At 41.9% G+C, this 18,064-nt stretch overlaps 3 protein-coding genes and 1 long non-coding RNA gene across 10 annotated transcripts; 3 read left to right on the forward strand and 1 right to left on the reverse strand.

Annotated features, from left to right (window-relative positions):
• Nucleotides 1-286: 286 nt before the first annotated feature.
• Nucleotides 287-2,390, reverse strand: LOC112552742 (uncharacterized). 3 transcript variants are annotated; one of them, XR_016139268.1, is made up of 3 exons: nucleotides 2,121-2,390; nucleotides 1,250-1,603; nucleotides 287-1,127 (listed from the first exon to the last, which is right to left on the reverse strand). It is a non-coding gene; the product is annotated as an uncharacterized LOC112552742 (long non-coding RNA). The 3 variants fall into 3 exon arrangements; XR_016139267.1 differs by having other exon boundaries at nucleotides 1,707-2,390; XR_016139266.1 differs by having other exon boundaries at nucleotides 1,250-2,390.
• Nucleotides 2,391-2,530: 140 nt separating this feature from the next.
• LOC105428681 (uncharacterized) lies at nucleotides 2,531-3,724 on the forward strand. Its single transcript, XM_011641110.2, has 3 exons — nucleotides 2,531-2,680; nucleotides 2,773-2,904; nucleotides 3,065-3,724. The coding sequence occupies exons 2-3, from the start codon at nucleotides 2,894-2,896 to the stop codon at nucleotides 3,414-3,416; spliced, it is 363 nt and encodes a 120-aa protein (XP_011639412.2). The 5' UTR covers nucleotides 2,531-2,680; nucleotides 2,773-2,893; the 3' UTR covers nucleotides 3,417-3,724.
• A 350-nt stretch (nucleotides 3,725-4,074) lies between these two features.
• LOC148936688 (uncharacterized) lies at nucleotides 4,075-12,284 on the forward strand. The gene is made up of 3 exons (XM_089076893.1): nucleotides 4,075-5,464; nucleotides 8,723-9,204; nucleotides 9,345-12,284. Exons 2-3 carry the CDS (start codon nucleotides 8,741-8,743, stop codon nucleotides 10,663-10,665), a joined length of 1,785 nt encoding a protein of 594 aa, XP_088933019.1. The 5' UTR covers nucleotides 4,075-5,464; nucleotides 8,723-8,740; the 3' UTR covers nucleotides 10,666-12,284.
• Nucleotides 12,285-12,595: 311 nt separating this feature from the next.
• Nucleotides 12,596-18,044, forward strand: LOC105428735 (uncharacterized). Of its 5 annotated transcripts, none has more exons than XM_089076900.1 (4): nucleotides 12,596-13,281; nucleotides 14,655-15,008; nucleotides 15,420-16,272; nucleotides 16,401-18,044. In XM_089076900.1, exons 1-4 carry the CDS (start codon nucleotides 13,102-13,104, stop codon nucleotides 16,505-16,507), a joined length of 1,494 nt encoding a protein of 497 aa, XP_088933026.1. In that variant the 5' UTR covers nucleotides 12,596-13,101; the 3' UTR covers nucleotides 16,508-18,044. The 5 variants fall into 5 exon arrangements, with proteins under 5 accessions (XP_088933026.1, XP_088933028.1, XP_088933030.1 ...); XM_089076902.1 differs by having other exon boundaries at nucleotides 12,600-12,926; XM_089076904.1 differs by having other exon boundaries at nucleotides 13,125-13,262.
• The last annotated feature ends 20 nt before the right edge of the window (nucleotides 18,045-18,064 follow it).

The raw sequence follows: 18,064 nt of genomic DNA on the forward strand, positions 1-18,064 counted from the left end.
TATAGAAACGTAATTTAATATAAACCAATTTAATATTAAGAATTACTTTAAATATAAAAAATTCTAACTGCTTTTGATACTCGAAATAAGTAATTGATCATTACCTTCTAATATTAAATTTTTGTAAAGGTAATGAAAAATTATAAATTTTTGTATATTGTACGTGTATGGTGTGTGCACACGTGCGTGTGCGTAGTACAATGTAAAAATGACGTAGATATGTGTAATTTTTACATGTATATGCAACTTTAAATTTCAGATAGGGAATATAATTTGACCATTATGATATAACTCTTTTCTAGATTTTCTTTATTTGTCGTATAATTGCATTTGGTATCAACGCTTACTAACCAAATACAGCATATTTGAATATCTCTCCATATGCGAATATGTGTCAGGGTTTCCATGTGAAATTTTTTCTTTTTTTGATCAAGTTGTATATTATTATATTAGAGTGGACGAATTGAAACGTGACGTAGTATTTATCAAAATGCTAATATTATTATTAAAATCATTCTGTGCGCAAGAAAAATGTAGTTTTTCGCTTATTTCGATAACATCGAGACAGATTATAAATTTGAGAAAAATTAGACAAAAAGAAAATGCAAGTGCAAATTTCTTATTCTATCTTTTGTAAACATAAATCAAATAAACTACAAATAAACAATATTACAAGTTGTATTAAGTATTATCGTGATTTATAAAGTGCATAGAATCAACTTGGGATATAGAGTATTCACGCTTGATAATGAATTTTTTGCGATTGAAAATTGTCCCTTGCCATTTTCTTTCTCTCTTTGTCGTTTTCTCAGAAGTTCTACTGATAAAAAGAAATTACATGTCTATACTTGTACTATTTAAAATAAAGATTGACTGAAAAAAAATTTTCTAATATGACACATTTTTATATATCAGAGATCTGTAAATTATATTACAGAATAAAATCGTAATGTAAATTTTATACATTTACCTAAATATGTGTGTAAAGGATCAGGTCGAATTGTTGTCAAATTTCACCAATATGTTTGATACATTAATTTTCTCATTAAAAATAAACTCGCCACGGCACAAAACATGGAGCCTCCATGAGATTCGAGACCTTATCCTTGCCCAATATCGTCATCGTACTGCAATTATCACAATATGAATCATCTGTTAAACAACATTAACACTAAAAGAAGATAAAACTAATGTAACAATGCATATGTTGTGAAACTTGTGCTAATAATTTGACGTAATAAATGCTTACAAAATGCTTTGTAAAATATAGTCTATAGCACTTGGATATATCCATCAGTCATCTAAAATCGCTGATATACATGAGGCGCAATAGAGGAATCTCATGTCGCTTTCGCATCCGATAACCATGGCTGTGAAAGATTTATTTGGATTCTGACAAGCTCGTACTCCTTCTACAAAGGATTGCCTATCCATTTGATTCAGATCATCATCAAGGGTGATCAGGCTGGTATAAGTCATCGCTAAATGGCCACATTGACACTCGGGCACTTCCAAGATAATTTAGATTTTTAATTTGGAATAAATTATCAAAGAAAATTGATCCTTGATTTTTTGAAGAAGCATTTCATCTCCAATCTTGAACCTAGAACAAAAAATTAATCGAAAAAAAGAATCGGTCCAACACATCTATAATCATAGTGTGTATATAGATAAATTATTTTCTATTTTATAAGAATGTTAGTTACTTATCTGATATTTATCTCTTTTCCATTTATTTTTCCTTTTCTTTTTCTTTTTCATCCTTGTTTTTCTTTTAATATATTTTATATTTACAGTTAGAAAATACTTATTACTTTATATATGCACATGTCATGTAACATATGCATATACACATGTCAAACAGGCTTCCGCAACAGATTATTACTTACATAGTATCATCAATTCAACAGAAATTAAATTGTGTTGTAAGGATTTTTGTTATTACCAATATTATGCCCTCTTTTTTTATGAAAATGTCGTATTAGGGCCTACGCACAATGGAGAAATTAGGAATAAGAAATATTAAATTTTGGAAATAAAAATTCGAAATAAAAATTAAATACAAGACACAAGACAATAAATATAAATAAGTATAAAATATAGTCATATCTTATACTTACTTGTATTTATTTATTTGTGCGTTACGTTTAATTTTTATTCTAAATTTTTATTTCTAAAATTTAACATTTAGTCTTATTCCTAATATTTTCTCCATTGTGCGTAGGGTCTAATCCGCATCTTGGATGCATCTATTTTTATGTTCTTTGATCGTACATTTTATTGATTAGACAATTAAATATAAAATTTTCTGATTGCTGTCCACTGGAAAATTCCTAAGTACCGGCCGATGTGAATGGACGTGGCCAATTGCAACGTGGTCAAATGGAACATGGCTTTCATGAAAAAGCACTATCTGTATCTTCAGTATTTTTTGCGTGTATGCAATCAGCCTGGATCCTCATGTAGACACCGGCGTTTTGATACTGAGCGCTGATTGGTGAAAAACGGATAATAGGGGTAAATAGTAAAGATTCATTTGCCGTTTTATCCCCACTATTCATTTTTCACTAATCAGCATCAGTGTCAAAGCGCTGGTGTCTGCATGAGGATCCAGGCTCAGTTGTCTGCACGCAATGTTGACAATTCATGAGTTTTACGATTTGAGAATTTCAAAGAGGAGGTTAGTTTTTTAATGATTTATCGTAATATAAATCTCATCTATTCATCGGATTCAAAGACTGAGAGTTAGTGATTGTATTTTATATTTTGTAGTAAAATCTTGGAATATAATCGATTGAAATATCGCAACGTCGACAAGAACCGTAGCATGTATCGGTTGAGAAAATATTTTTGTTGAAATCATCGTGGAGGAGTTTGAACCATATCATCAATCATGACCAATAGGTTTGTTCTTTGTTCAAACAATTTGTGATATAATATGCAATTTCATACGTATAGATATATACAAGAATATATAAGAGAAAAAGAACTTGTAAAATATAGTCTTAGTTTTTAACAATATTTTAACGATCATATCATCATACATTTCATGTTAATCCTTTAGAAAGAGACATCGCAATATAGAAGAAGAGTCTAGCGAATTTATGCCATTGAGTAAACGAATTAATAATCTTCATATTAATGGCTTATCTGGTTTGCAAGAGAACACAGTAGAGAATGTAGTGGAGAGCATGGAGACTGATTGGGAAAGTGGAAATTTCGTATCTTCTCCAAGCTGCTCAGAGATGTCTCAGAATTCATCACCTGGAGGTAGCTGTGGTTCTAGCCAAAGCAATTTTACCAGTGATTACAGGCCAGATTTAGATGCAACGGAGAATCCTTTTTACTATGAGAGCAATAAACTACTTTTTTCCTTATACATGGAACGTATGCAGAGGAGACCGGATCTGTATTGATAGATGCATGTTTTTGTTCTGCTTTTTCTGAAACATCTCGAGATTCTGCCATTATCATTCTCATATATGACATTTTTGATAGGTTTCGATTCTCTTTGCCATTATAATCGAGTCATGGCAAATAAATTTGGCAAAATGCAGCAACAAAATTGATATATAAAATTTTTGTAAAAGGCAGCATTTTAATAGAAGTAAGATTTGATAATGTACAATTGTTAGAATAAGTATCGTTTGTTTTTATTAGTGCATAAAATTATATGTAAGTGAAAGTATGTGAGTTATTAATATGATAGCGGTAGATGCGGTAATGACGTTGTTTTATTTAAATTATGTTATAATTTTTTTCTGTACGTCTTATTAAAGGCTAGGTTTATGTTATGTTCGGCGAACGGTAATTTGTAACGGCTAAGTAATTCGTCTGAAGGTCTAGCAGTAAAAATTAATAAGTCCGCTCACTAATCGCTTGTTTCGCTGAACGTAATTATTGAAATATACCTTGTTGGCATGTACGCACATGAAATGTTTATCAATACGCGCGACATTTTGGAACATATACAAAAAAATCGGGATAAGACAAGGGCACAAATAAAAGACAGATGAAAAAATTTAGTTTTAAAAGAGTATATTTGCATATGTGAGAGCATAGAGAATTGATACTTCAGGAGTGTTTCGTAAAAGTGCGCGCGTTCGAATCGATAAAGATGACAGGGAGGGTTAATGTTTCGGTTTTCCACTTAACCTCTAGTGTCCACTGGGTGCGTGTGAGAGTCGAATAGTTTCACAATCGTATAGGCATAATAGAATGCCAAAAGAGAAGACGGAATGATGACAGGCAGGTGTTTAGGTCGTGCGTGAAATAATTTGGCGTGGAAATTTAGCAGCGCGACGCGTTACTTATGAATAAGAAACATCAGCTTGCGGGGACATTTAATTGGCAAGTACGCGCAGGCGCGTCCCTTGCTTCTAGGGATTCTGTGCTCGAAACATAGGCTGCGTTCCGATATTCATTGTCAGTACTGAAAATCTATATAATATACGTGACCTGAACTATATATTTTTAGTACTGGCAGTGAATATCGGAACGCAGTCGTACTCTACATGTAACCGCCGCCATAGTTAATATTTCAGCCATTGAAATATTTAACAGCTTCAGAGAATATATACGTTCCCGCGTGAATATCCGCTCGGTTGAGAGGTCAATCGCAAAATGAGGATCTATTAGCGACGCTAATGTGTTTGAACACATGGTTGTGACGAGGAGCGCATCGCCAATCCAAGCATCGTGTATATAGAAATATAGAAATCGTGCGCGCCAGCGCGACTCCGTCAGACGAGTGGCGCTCGGTATTCGGATATTCGTCACTTGCCACTCGTGAAGTTTGCGCACGGCCACCGTAGTCAGGCGGCTATGTACCGTTAGTTTGAATCTATTCCCGTTGGCCGGCTTGAGCGAGATCCACGCTCACTTACCTACCGACCGAGGAGAGCCGAGTCATATTCGATCGCAGTTGGTTGTTGCAAACCCGGAAACGAAGTGTGCGCGTCTCCGTTCAACGAGAGCTTGGTGCTCGCCCGAGAGAGAGCGAGAGAGAGAGAGAGAGAGAGAGAGAGAGAGAGAGAAAAGAGAGAAAGCGAGAGAGAGAGAGAGAGAGAGAGAGAGAGAGAGCGCGTGGCAGTGTGCGAACGCGAATTTATCGCGGAGTCACTCTCGAGCTCTCCTCGAGCTTCCGTTAGAGACACGCGCGCGCGTTCGTCCCAACGTTTCTACGTATATGTATGACGTGTGCATCAGCGACAATCGCAGCTCAACGTCGGTCAGCGTGTTCACGTTAAAATGAGAAAGTCGTTGCCACTGCGCTGAGGATTGGGAACGACGACGCACGCGAGTCAGCCAGACGGACAATTCTCGTACTAAGCGGAGGTACGGAGAACGAAGGCAGCGACAGTAACAGTGGTACGTTGAGCCGAGTGTGTACTCGGAGAGTTGTGGCTGCTTGCTCACACTCGTTCGTTTGCTCTTCCGCCTAATTGCCTGCCCGTACTTACGAGTAAGTAGAACAAAGTCGTAGAGAAAACTACCATTTTCTTCGTACCTTGATCACGCTTGCAATCTTCCGTCTACATTAGATGTACGTAGTTATACTAGACGTGTGTGCGTATGTATATTACAAATCTACATATACACATACACATATATAATATATATATATATATATTTTTTTTTTTTGCGTGTATGACCATATGTCTTATCCTTTCTGTCTCTCCCCCTTTCACTTTCCGTATCTCTATCTTTATTTCTCTGGCTCGATCGTCCTCTCGATGCGAACGGATGTTTCGGTCAGCGGTACCGCCCCGTCGGTGCCATGTCGCGCTCGACTCTTCAACGACGAGACCATACACGAGAAACCGCGAAACGGTGGCCACAGAGAGCACCCACCCCAAGACACTAAAATCGTCGCGGGGCCCTCGTCGTGGCTCACGGCTTGGCTCGAGCTGGCTTTGGTGGGGTGGTTGGAGGTGCGGACAGTGGTTGAGAGGCTGGTGGGGTTGGAAATTGCGTGGTGGTGGGTGTTCGTCGAGGTCTCGGAGGCCCCTCCGTGGCATCTCGCTGCCTCTAACCCATCGAGGTGGGGGTGTAAACAACAGCCCTGCCCGTGTACCTCGGTCGTTTCGCCTCTGCCCTGCTCCCGTCAGCTGATGCGTCTTTTGCCGCGCGTACTGTCTCGTCGATCTTTTTCCTATTTCCATTCTTTGCCTCGGGTTGGCGTAAAGGCAACGATCAGGGGGCCGAATAAGAAGGAGTCCAGAGGATATTCTCGACGCGCGTCGAAGAAGAAGGGATTTCGTGATGTGTATAGAGCGGGAGAGAAGCACGAAGAGGGAAATGAAGCAATAAAAAGAGCGCGGTAGAATAGTACTATTTTCTCACGCGCTCTTACGTGGATCATTTTTTCCAATATGGCGGCGTATAAACGAGCTACGCCTCGCGCGATTGACCGACGCCGCTGGCGTCGAATCGATCAGGAGGATAGCCCTCTCATAGGATAGTTCTCTCGGTGCCCCCCTCCCCTCCTTCATAATTTTACAGCAGCTTTAACGAGCTCGCTGTCGTTCCTACACTTGAAAACTCCAAAATGCAATTAAGCTCCCGCCGATGGAGATCGTGAGAGCGTACGGGGCACGAGGAGTTGGGAGCAGGCGGAAAGAAAACGACGATACCGGGACACGTTGCGCAATGGACGCCGATCCGCTTGGCGTGCAGCGTCCCTCGCGCAGTGATATCGAGACGCGCGGATGCGCCTCTGACTCGCCGAGACGAATTTCGCGAAAAATTCATTCGTACGTGTCTTTTGCGATTCGCTCGAGAGCTCGATAGATATAGAGATGCGTTTTAACGCGTGAGGGAAGGAGAAGCGGGAGAAGGGAGAGAAAAGAGCGAGGGAGGGGGGAGAGAACGTACGAGCGAGAAACAAGGATAAACTTAGCCTCGGTTAACCTTAGGAGAATCGGCCATTACGACATGCGCGTCTTGCGAAAGCGTCTAGCGGTGGATACGAGCGACAACGGAGCTATCCGATCAGTCGCGTACGCCATTCCGCGTACGACGAAAAACACGTCGCGTGGTGTCGACTGTCGCCGACGGCGAGTGAAGCGTAACGCTCGCGCCTGTCCCCGCGAGAGCTCGAAATTTATCCAAGGAATCTTCCTTTCCCTCTCTTCCTCCTTTCCTCCCGCTGCCTCTCCCGTTCTCTCCCTCCTTTCGAACTCGTACGACGGAACGCGAGCACCCTTTGCCCTCGGAAGAAGACCCGCGCGCGCGTACAGGCGGACGGCGTATACATCCACGCCTATAGATATCTTAACCTTTTCCTCTCTTTTCGTCATCGACCCCGGATCCTGTAAACATTTCCAGGGGTGGGGATCCTCGTTGCCGTTGGTATCGTTATCATTGTCATCATTGCTCCAATTCGTCTGGCGCGCGCCGCGTCTGGCCGTCCGCCACGGGTACCTTCGCCCCCTGACGTTTTCGCGTTCCCCTTCCCCGGGGAATGGCGGTGTGCCGAGGTTCGACTCCCTTCTTTCTTGACGTTCCCCTACCCTTGCCAGTTCGCTTCTTCTTTCTCGTTCCATTCTCGCGCGGTACGTGCTACGTCGAGGTGTAGAGAACGCGCGAGAGAAAGAGGAACCGAGTCTCGAGCTCTATTTCGCGGTAGGTTCCCACCTATGGTACCTCCCCTCTACCCTCATCGTGCTCCTACCCCTTACAGCGCCCATAGGGGCACCATCGCCTCTGTATGGAGTGGGGTGGGATCCTGGGCCACTTTGACGACTATCCTCCCTGCTCCCGAATCCCTTTTAGGTGGGAGAGAAGGGGGTGAGGTGGGGAGGCCTCACCCCACCCTCATGACGAACACGGAACGATATCACCAAGCCTCCGAGTCGAGAGCACGTCATTCGTCTCGCTGCAACTCGCTCGGATGTCGAATTTTGATTTTGTCACTTCCGCGAAGAACACGTGGAACACAGAGAATGGGAGCGAATCAGTTTCGGTTAAGTCTGGGTGAAAGATCGCCGGGACCGAACGTCATATAATGTAATCGAGATCGAGATTGGGACGATCTTGTTTTTGTTGCACGCGATTAAATTATTTTATTATTATCGACAAATCGTGATGATAGCAATTTGAACGTTACATGGACGTTACACAGACAAGATATCGTTCCGAATTCTACGAATAAAATTTCCGATACATTTCATCGTGAGATTCCTCAAATAATTGACTCGAAGGAACACACACACACACACACGCACACACACACACACACAATACAATACAATATATTTTTCTATCGTATATAACCCTTGTCTCTTTAAAATTAAAGCTTATATACATTCGCGTTTGAACTCGTGGAAACGATCTAATTAAACGTATCATTTTCATTATTATACATTTTGTACATGTGTACATATCGAATGTGTTTTAAAAGAAGCATAATATCATTGATTAAAAAACAAAATTCAATTTTTAAAATTCTTAATATTTTTATTAATATTAATATATGTAATATATGTAATATATGTAATGTAATATATTAATATATGTATAATATATGTAATGTACATTTTTTTAAGCGATTAAACTTGACGTTAAATCTCATTTTTCATTTCGAAAGCATATAATAGCAATCTATATATAATCTTTTATTTCATTAGAAATATTACATGTACAATGTTAAATTTAAAAAATAAGTGAATTATAACCCACCGAGTTACATAACAAGAAATGCATTTCTTCTTATTTGCAGACATAATCTTTGTGAAAGATGAATTTCACACCTTTCCCTGGATTTACTGGCTCGCTGCCGACAGGCACCGTTCATCAATTCGCCACAGCTAAATTCGCACAGAATCTTACCACTGGAGGACAAGTAGTCGGAGTTTTATCTGGTGGTGAAGGTGGAGTTCATTATCTAAGGCCAGTCGATCCTAATGGCTTTGCCGTAGCTCAGAGTGGTAACAATCAACAACAAATTATTACTTTACCCATCACTGTTCCGGGTAAGGATGGTACGCAGCAACAGCAAACTGTCCAGATACAAGTAGTCAATCCTAGTGTATCTCAAAGCGGAAATAGCGGCGATCAGCCAAAGTATCATTTGGCACCGATATCTTTAAGCCAGTTCCCGCAAGGAGCAGCTACTGTTCTCACCGTTGCTTATAGTCAACAGGGCGCAGATGGTGTTCAAATTCAAGTGCAACCGCAAAACACCGTAGCGACTACGCAAACGTAAGTTCACCGTTAAACATTTATCTAACGTCGTGTTTCATAACACTTTGCATTACGTGTGCAAAGTGCAAAAAACAATATTTTTGACAAAATTAAAGAAAAGACTTTAATAATTGATTATCCGCTATTCTCGATTACAGATCTGATCAAACGACACAAAGTACGTCTACTGCGGTGACTACTACGTCTCAACAGACTATTCAACAGACGGTGCAACTTCCGGGGGCGCCTGAAGGTCTAACCGTAGTCGCCCAAATTCCTCAAGACTTGATTCTACGAGAGAGCATAGAAGAGTCCAAGGAAGATGTGAAGGAGGGTACGACGCCAGTGGCTCTTATCAAGCGAGGCAGTGTCAAGAGTCAAGGTAATCAGAGCGGGGAAGAGTTTATTACTTCTATGCCTGCCAGTTGGCAGAGCCTCGCTGCTCCAGGATCCACGGTCGCGGATTATCTCTCTAGACTGCCCACTAGTACTTTGCCCCTTAGTTTGCAACACTTTCTCAAGTTTTCGGCGGAGACTATAAAAAGGGAAGCTACTATTGAATCCAGTCCGCTCGGAGCGGATGGTCTCGACGCTTCCGGAAGCGCAGCTTCGGGGGAGCAAGCTGTAATTACGGTCGCCGGAGGAGAAACGGCGATTATTCCTGATGTTGTTGAAGAACAGGAACCAGGAACTAAACCGAAACGAAAAAAGAAATACAAGAAAAAGCCACCAAAACCGAAGAAACCAAAACCAGGCCAAGTAAGCATAGTTACAGCTCTCGATGGTACGACTCTATTTTGCTGCCCCCAATGTAATATGGCATATCCAGAGAAAGAAAGTTTGGAACAGCATTTGATTGGACACAAAATAGAAAGGAGGTTCATATGCGACATTTGCGGCGCTGGTCTTAAGCGAAAGGAACATCTGGAGCGACATAAATTGGGTCATAATCCTGACAGGCCTTTTATTTGCTCCGTTTGCATGAAGGGTTTTAAACGAAAAGAGCATTTGAATCTTCATTTTGTTATACATTCTGGACAAAAGACCGAAGTTTGCACCGAATGCGGCAAAGCGTTCTATCGGAAAGATCATCTTAGAAAGCACGCGAGATCTCATCTTGCTAAGCGTGCCAAAGAAGATCCATTAAACACGAGTGATACTACGCAAAATCAACAACAGGCGGATCAACAACAACAAGTGGAACAAATGCAACAACAATCTTCGGTGCCCGAATTGCAGCAAATTCAGATACAAGTGGGACAAGGATCTCAAGCGCAGATTCATCAAATCTCCGTTAGCGAGCAGTCTACTGTAGTTTTGCCTACAGCCGCTGAAACTGGCGCTATGACTATGCTTCATCATCAACAACAGCAACAGCAATCGCAACAGCAGCAGCAACAGCAGCAGCAATCGCAGCAACAGCAGCAGCAATCGCAGCAGCAACAGCAGCAGCAGCAACAGCAGCAGCAACAGCATTAGCAACAGCATACCGCCCCAAATCAACTTGGGCGGTACTTTCGTTTCAATCATCAGCACGCTAGAGGTCGTACACGACATAGCGTACTTGCTGATTGAGTTTTGCAATTCGATAGGCAAATTCGTGTTATATTAACGGAAGTTTCGTTGGCTAGTTGATTGTTTCGCAACCTCTTTCAAAAGCATTTGATTGAAATGGCTCCATTTCTTTAAAATGTACATCCTGTCCATCGACATAAAGCCGGTTGGGATTTGGAATCCTCGCGTCATCGGCTTAATCACCTTTAATCACGACACAATAAGCTCGCGTACGTGTTTATAATAATTATCCTGTAAAGCGCGCACCGAGCTACAGCGACAAGCTTTCATTATATATACCAGTTTCCCTTTTACGTACACGTTGTAGCGTACGTAAAAGGAAGCGATAACCGCCGTACGCCTCGAATAGATGTCTTTGTCGCTGATCCAGTTCCATGACGCAAGTTAGAAATAAAAAAATATGAAGTTTATATAAATATATATATAAATATATAGATATACACACAAGAGCAAAAATATATATTTTTGAAAGCGCGAACTGGATTCGCCCGAGATAACAAGGCGATCGAGTTTTGGGCTAGTAATAATTCGCTTTTACGACGGATGAAATACGTAACGAAGAAATTAATGCAAGAAAATACGGCGTGGAACACAGAGTTTGTAAATACAAGCGCGACTTTTCATCCCTGATGAGGGAGAAGATGTAATATTCGTACGTGTCGTATGCGCGAGGTGAATCTTATTTATTTCTCTTATACAACAAAATCATGATGTTACAAGAGAATCTGCCGATAAACTGTCAAATCCAATTTGTATTTTGTAGGAATATATCGACAGGAAGCATGCTTATACATTTTGTCTGTAATTTACCTAGATCATTGCACATGTTTTCATAAAGGAGAGACGCAAATCGTTAGTGACGATGGTGGATAGAACTTGAAACTATTCAGATAATGAGATAGTGAGAGGATCGTGGAGACTCTTGGAGAAACCAAAACGTTTAAATACTTTTTCAAGTATTGGAGGAAAAAATTTCAAGTATCAACTGAAACGCATTTGCGTGACGATGCACGCTGCTCCGAGATCGACGTTTCTACAATACGATGTTTCTCGATAATTAGTCCGCGGAAGTTTGCCGATTCATATTTTCATTCATGATTGATTTAATACCAATGTTCGCAGAAAGAAGCACCGATTATTACGATCAAGTGCGAGGTACTTTAAAATTCGTTTTAATTGAGCATGTATGAGATGTGGTATAATAAATGAGATGTAAAACTATTAGAAAAGGAGAATGGAAAATGAAATCTTTGAATCTTGAATTCGATCGAATCAATCGTGATTCACCTGAAAAAACTTTTTGATAAAGGTGTGTGTATACATCAAAAAACTTATTGTAAGTATCACAATTAAAGGCAATGGGTATAACTGTACAAGAAATATTATTATTTTATTATCATAATATTATATAGATATATATCATTATCGTAGTTAGGATAAATAGAATATAAGTCATTTTCATTGTTACTTACATAAATATTGGAGGAGAGAAAACTGAAATAAAACATACATTTAATACAAAACTATTCTCATCTGCAGTGGAATTCATGTTATGTCATACATTTCTCTTTAATCACATAGATTATTCCGTTATCTTAGTTCAATGCGCCTGAATAAAAACATCGAAAATTACTTATACTGTGATATGCGAAAAAAGAAAAGATCGAATCGGTTGGATGAAAGAGAGAGGATGTGTGAAAAGGCATGGAGTCGGTGGAAAGAGTTTCGAGTTGAATTCCGATGTTCTCGTTGCTCGATTCGGGTATTTTCGCCATGATGACGATTAGGAGACGAGACGCGGCGCGGCGGCTCGACTCGGTACGGGGTGGGCGGGATGTGCGGGACGGTGCGGTGCGGTGCGGTACGGTACGGTGCGGTGCGGTGCGGTGCGGTGCGGTGCGGTGCGGTGCGGTGCGGCGTGGCGCGGCGCGACGCGACGCGATCCGGCGCGTCGCATCGCATCGAGAATCGGGAGACCCGGGAGAGAGAAAAAATAGTTAAGAGGCTGGCACAGTAGAGGGCGGATGGGTGGGATGGGGACACCGGCTTGAGAGACAGGTGTCAATGATACACCGTACAACGAGGGACCTTTTCCGATAATAGCCAATTGCGTGAAAAGAGATACATCCAGGCGAGTTCGAGTGAGGGTTGCAAGTTACCGAATGGTAAGCAGTAAACCCATATATTACATTTCGATTGCGCGTGTAGTACGCGCGAGACTACGAGCCACACGCACGGCCATTTTCTCTCGAGTTTAGTGCGGTGACGGCTCTACGTTACGTATCGACTAAGTATCGGTTGGAGAGTGGAGTGGGGTAGGGTGGAATGGGGTAGGATGGAATGGAGTGGAGTGGAGTGGAGTGGAGTGGAGTGGAGTGGAGTGGAGTAGAGTGGAGTGGCGTGGAGCGCAGCGGAGTGCAGCGGAGCGGAGCGGAGCGGAGCAGAGCGGAGCAGAGCGGAGTGGAGCGGAATAGAGCAGAGCGGAGCAGCGGAGAGGAAGGGTGGCAATTACTTCCCTACGTGTGTACTCTGTATCCCGATCCCGTTTCTTTTGACAATTGGCTCCTTTTCGCGCGCGCCAGCACCCTGTTTCCTCACAGCTATTTTTCATCAGCGGCTTTTTTTTATCGCATCGCATCGCATCTTTTTCTTTTCATCGACATATTCTTAAGTGCTGACCGGTAAATCGCGTTCCTTGCGCGCACAAAAAGGGTGAGCCGTGGCACGCGTCCTTGGCCGCGAAACACCGGTTGGCAATCGTTTCGTCAGGCTGACACCTGATACTAACTAGCGAGTGTCAGTATTCAAAGCGACGACTAAGCTCGAATTTCGAGTGCGAGCCGAGCTCTGTCACCGGCGACGCGCTGATTTATGCAGTGTGGTGGCGTGGCGTGTGTCCACCGCCGCGCTCTCTTTCTGTCTCCCGTTTTCGCTATTTCTCGCCCTTTCGCTCTCCCGCTCTCTGACTGTGGTGTGTGTGTGTGTGTGTCTCTCTCTCTCTCTCTCTCTCTCTCTCTCTCTCTCTCTCTCTCTCTCTCTCTCTCTGGCCTATTCTCTCATGTGAGAAAACTCTGCCCTCACACTCGCATTTGCCCATCACGGAGACCCTCTTTCGAGAAGAAGCTCCGATGCGGCAAGAAAACATGGAGAGAGAGACATCGTTGTGAGTAAATATAATATCGGGCATTCTTCGATATTAGTAGACATTGTCTGCGCTGTCGTTCATCACGGTCATCGCCATCGCCGTCGCCATCGCCACAGCCACAGCCACAGCCACAGCCACAGCCACCGTCACCACCACCATCGCCATCGCCACCGCTATCGCCATCGCCACCGCCACCACCGTCATCGCCACCATCACCGCCACCGCCACCATCACCACCACCACCACCACCACCACCACCACCACCACCACCACCACCACCACCACTACTACCACTACCACTACCACCACCACCACCATCACCATCACCGCCACCGCCATCGCTACCACTACTACTGCCATCGCCGCCGCCGTCGCCGCCGTCGCCGCCGTCCGTCATTATCGTTGTCACCGTTGCCGCTACTGCCACTGCAACTGTAGACGTAGACGAGATCCGGGAGGCTTGCGCCGGCGAGATGCCGTTGCATCGGCGCGCGTAAAGAATGGTGCGATGCATACGAAAACGATTCGTCGATGGAAACTAATGGAACTCACAATCAGTCCGCGACGGCATCTCAGCTCGCTTCCTCCCTTGCAACAAATTCGTCGCTCGATCGCGTTCCATCCGCGTTATCTTCCTCACGCTTCGCGAAACATGTTACCTTGAAGCATCAAGTAACCTCGCATTTTTCGTATTCTTCGAAAATTCCACTTGCGAAGAACACTTATCCACTCGTTTTTTCCTGCCTAGGTATACGAATTCTGCTTACGATCTGCAATGAATTTCCCGCCGTTCGGAGGTCACTTTCCTAGTACTATACCAAGTATTCATCAATTTGCGACCGACAGTTCCAGCGGGGCGAGCGCGCGTTACGCCAATCATTTTCCCAACCAGCCTCCAATCGGAGTGCCGGTTGTGGGAAAATACCGTCCTGAGAATAACGGCGTACAATCAGCTCAGTCGCAAGTGATGATGAACAATAAAGCTAACTATCCCAACAGCAATGTTCATCATTATCCAAATGTGCCATATTCTCAAGCTCAGTCAGTTCAACAACGACCAACTAACTCGCCTGGAATGCAAGAGAAACGATCGTATCATCAGGTAAAATCCTTTACATAGTCTCCTTTTTTTCCAACAAACTACAATTTTGTATTTTACATACTTTGTTCGCTGATCGTTGATTTTCTGCTTTTCCCTCTTGTCCCCCTCTCTCTCTCCCCCCCCCCCCCCTCTCCCCCCTCTCTCTCTATTCTCGTCTCTATATAGGATATTTCCCATTTTTTGGCATTTTCTATAAAAATAAGCTATGACAACATCTTCATCATTCTTTTTTCTCGTCAGATAAAGCTGTGCAAATTTTTATATCGAAATCATTAGACATAGAACAGAAAAGAATAGAATAAAAAGAATAACGTCACTGAATGAACAATATCACGTATTCAACTGATTATTTGTTTGTCATGCTACAAGAGTGACGGAACTTTGAGATTTTAAATGTGTATTCTGTCGCAGCAATCCACAGAAACCATAAATCAACAAGATGTTTGCAATCTCCTTCAAGACAAGGACAAAAACAAAGAGAAGAAAACCGAGGAACAGCAACGCAACGGAGAGACTACTACGAACGGCAGTCAACAGGATTATACCGCGATGCACCAACATCATCAACAGCACGCTCATACTCAAACACCAGCTACTATGCCCGCTACGTGGCAATCACTCGCGACTCCCGGTTCCACTGTAGCTGATTATCTTAGCCACTTACCAGCTAGTACTTTGCCGCTAAGTTTACATCATTTTCTTAAATATTCTGCTGAAAGTATCAAAAAAGAGTCGGAGATGGCGCAAACGACCTCGGTGGCTGTGGCAACTACGACAACACCCAATATAATGATGTCGCCGAATAACAAAAAGAAGAAAAAGAAGAAGACGCCGAAAGAAAAGAAACCACGTCCGAAGCCTGGTGAAATTCGTTTAACGACAGCATTGGATGGTTCGACATTATATTGTTGTCCGGAATGTCATATGGCGTATCCAGAACGAGAATTGTTAGAGCAGCATCTTTTAGGACATACTTTAGAACGGAGATTTGTTTGCGACATATGTGGTGCTGGCTTGAAACGAAAGGACCATCTTACTCGTCATAAACAAAGTCACAATCCTGAGCGACCTTACGTTTGCACCGTTTGCTTAAAAGCCTTTAAAAGAAAGGAACAATTGACTTTACATTTTGTAATACATTCTGGGGAAAAACGACACGTTTGCACCGAATGCGGCAAAGGATTTTATCGGAAAGATCATTTACGGAAACACACTAGAAGTCATATCGCGAGAAGGGTCAAGGCTGAATTAAGTCAAAACGCTGGTAAGATGTGTAATATATATGCATAATATCGACGCACAATATTGTCGTTTACATCTCTTCTTTACTCTTTTTCTCGTATCGTCAATATGATTTGTCAATCATATTGTAAATATAATTTTTGTTCATAGGCACACAACAGAATCAACAACAGAACAACGTTTCGAGTATGCAAACTACAACCGTCTCGGCATCATCTGTTCTTCCGGGTGGGCATCCGGGTCCCCTCCTGTCCTGAGCCCCGCCACCAGGGAACTTTCAAGTTCCCCATCCAAATAATATTCTTCATACTCATACGTCGCATCATTCGCTACATCATCATCATCTAGCAGCGGTAAATGTAGCGCATCAATCGAGCGTTACACCACTCGCTACATCTGGTCATTATCAGTCGCACGAGCTTAGCTTTCTAGGACACGTTAAAGATTTCTGAGACGAGGAGAAGACCTCGGTTAAGAGGTAACATCAAGACGCTAATTGTCACTATCGTCGTTGTCATCGATGTTGTCATCGACGACGACGACGACGACGACGACGACGACGACGACGACGACGACGACGACGACGACGACGACGACGACGACGACGACGACGACGACGACGACGACGACGACGACGACGACGACGACGACGACGACGACGACGACGACGACTAGCTCTGAGACTGATTCATGATTTGGATGGAGTGAATTTTATATAAAAATATTTGCACTATTACATGCTTCAAAACTTCCTCTCGTCTTGTCAATATAATGCGGGAAAAAAGGGATTAGGGAGAGGGAGATGGGGGAAGAGTGATGCTATTCCTTTTTCAAGTCTTGACTTATTCGACTTGACTATTTGTTATATTTCTTCTGTAATTTTCATATTGCCAGTAACGTCCTCACCACAGAAATGTTATTCGTCAAGAGATGTAGTAATATTTTGTGCAAGTATGCAAATGTCCAATTATAATCAATATTCTTCGAAACTCAACTAGATCTATTATTCTCCTTTTACAATGCTTTGTTTTCTTAAAAAAAAAAAAAAATGAGATTTTATAAAGATCATTCTTACCAGAATTATTCCTTTTATTCTTTTTTATGAAACATAACTTATAAAACATGAATCTAGTCCTTTATAGTCAATCTGTACGATTATACAAAGATAAAAGGTTATCAAACATCAAGTTTATGCGAGTTACATATTACAAATATTTGTATACAAAAATTATGTATTTCATTCAAACACATAGCAGTTTCGAAAAGAATTTACTTTATTGATTGTAATTGGACATTTTATAAATGTAACGTAGAAGCAACCCGGTGAAATGCTAAAGCGTATCTTTTAGGAAGAAAAATGCTTTTTTCAAAATAATAATATAAGAATAGTCACTATACAATAGATATTATATGCTCTTTATAGCACAAACAAAAGTGTATGGGAAGAATACTAATTTTCCATGGAAACTCTAGGGTAGAAATTTGACTACAAGTCAAAAATTCTTGCCATACATCGTGTACGATGAGGAAAAAGAAGATATTTTTATGAAAAGTCGATGTAATGTAGAAATTAAGATAATCGATGAGAGAGAGAGAGAGAGAGAGAGAATTTGTGCGCGCATGCGCGTGAACAAGAGAGAATCTTTTTTTTATATCATCGTGTTAACAATTACGTGATTTTTGCAGTAATTATGATAATTATCAATCAATTAATTTTACTATTTTTTGTTCAACAATACTATAAGTGCAAATAATGTAAAAGGAATGAGAATATATAATATTATTCGTAATATACATCATATAGAGTTGCAAGT

Source organism: Pogonomyrmex barbatus, unplaced genomic scaffold, assembly GCF_055798465.1.
Source record: "Pogonomyrmex barbatus isolate J1 unplaced genomic scaffold, ASM5579846v1 scaffold2, whole genome shotgun sequence".
Taxonomy (NCBI): Eukaryota; Metazoa; Arthropoda; class Insecta; order Hymenoptera; family Formicidae; genus Pogonomyrmex; species Pogonomyrmex barbatus.

Excerpts from the sequence above, each read along its gene's own strand:
- LOC148936688 (XM_089076893.1), top strand. The coding sequence starts at position 8,741 with ATGAATTTCACACCTTTCCCTGGATTTACTGGCTCGCTGCCGACAGGC. Across the intron at positions 9,205-9,344 it reads ACCGTAGCGACTACGCAAAC|ATCTGATCAAACGACACAAA; the intron begins GTAAGTTCACCG and ends TCTCGATTACAG.
- LOC105428735 (XM_089076900.1), top strand. The coding sequence starts at position 13,102 with ATGGAGTGGAGTGGAGTGGAGTGGAGTGGAGTGGAGTGGAGTGGAGTA. Across the intron at positions 15,009-15,419 it reads AGAAACGATCGTATCATCAG|CAATCCACAGAAACCATAAA; the intron begins GTAAAATCCTTT and ends ATTCTGTCGCAG. Across the intron at positions 16,273-16,400 it reads TGAATTAAGTCAAAACGCTG|GCACACAACAGAATCAACAA; the intron begins GTAAGATGTGTA and ends TTTTGTTCATAG.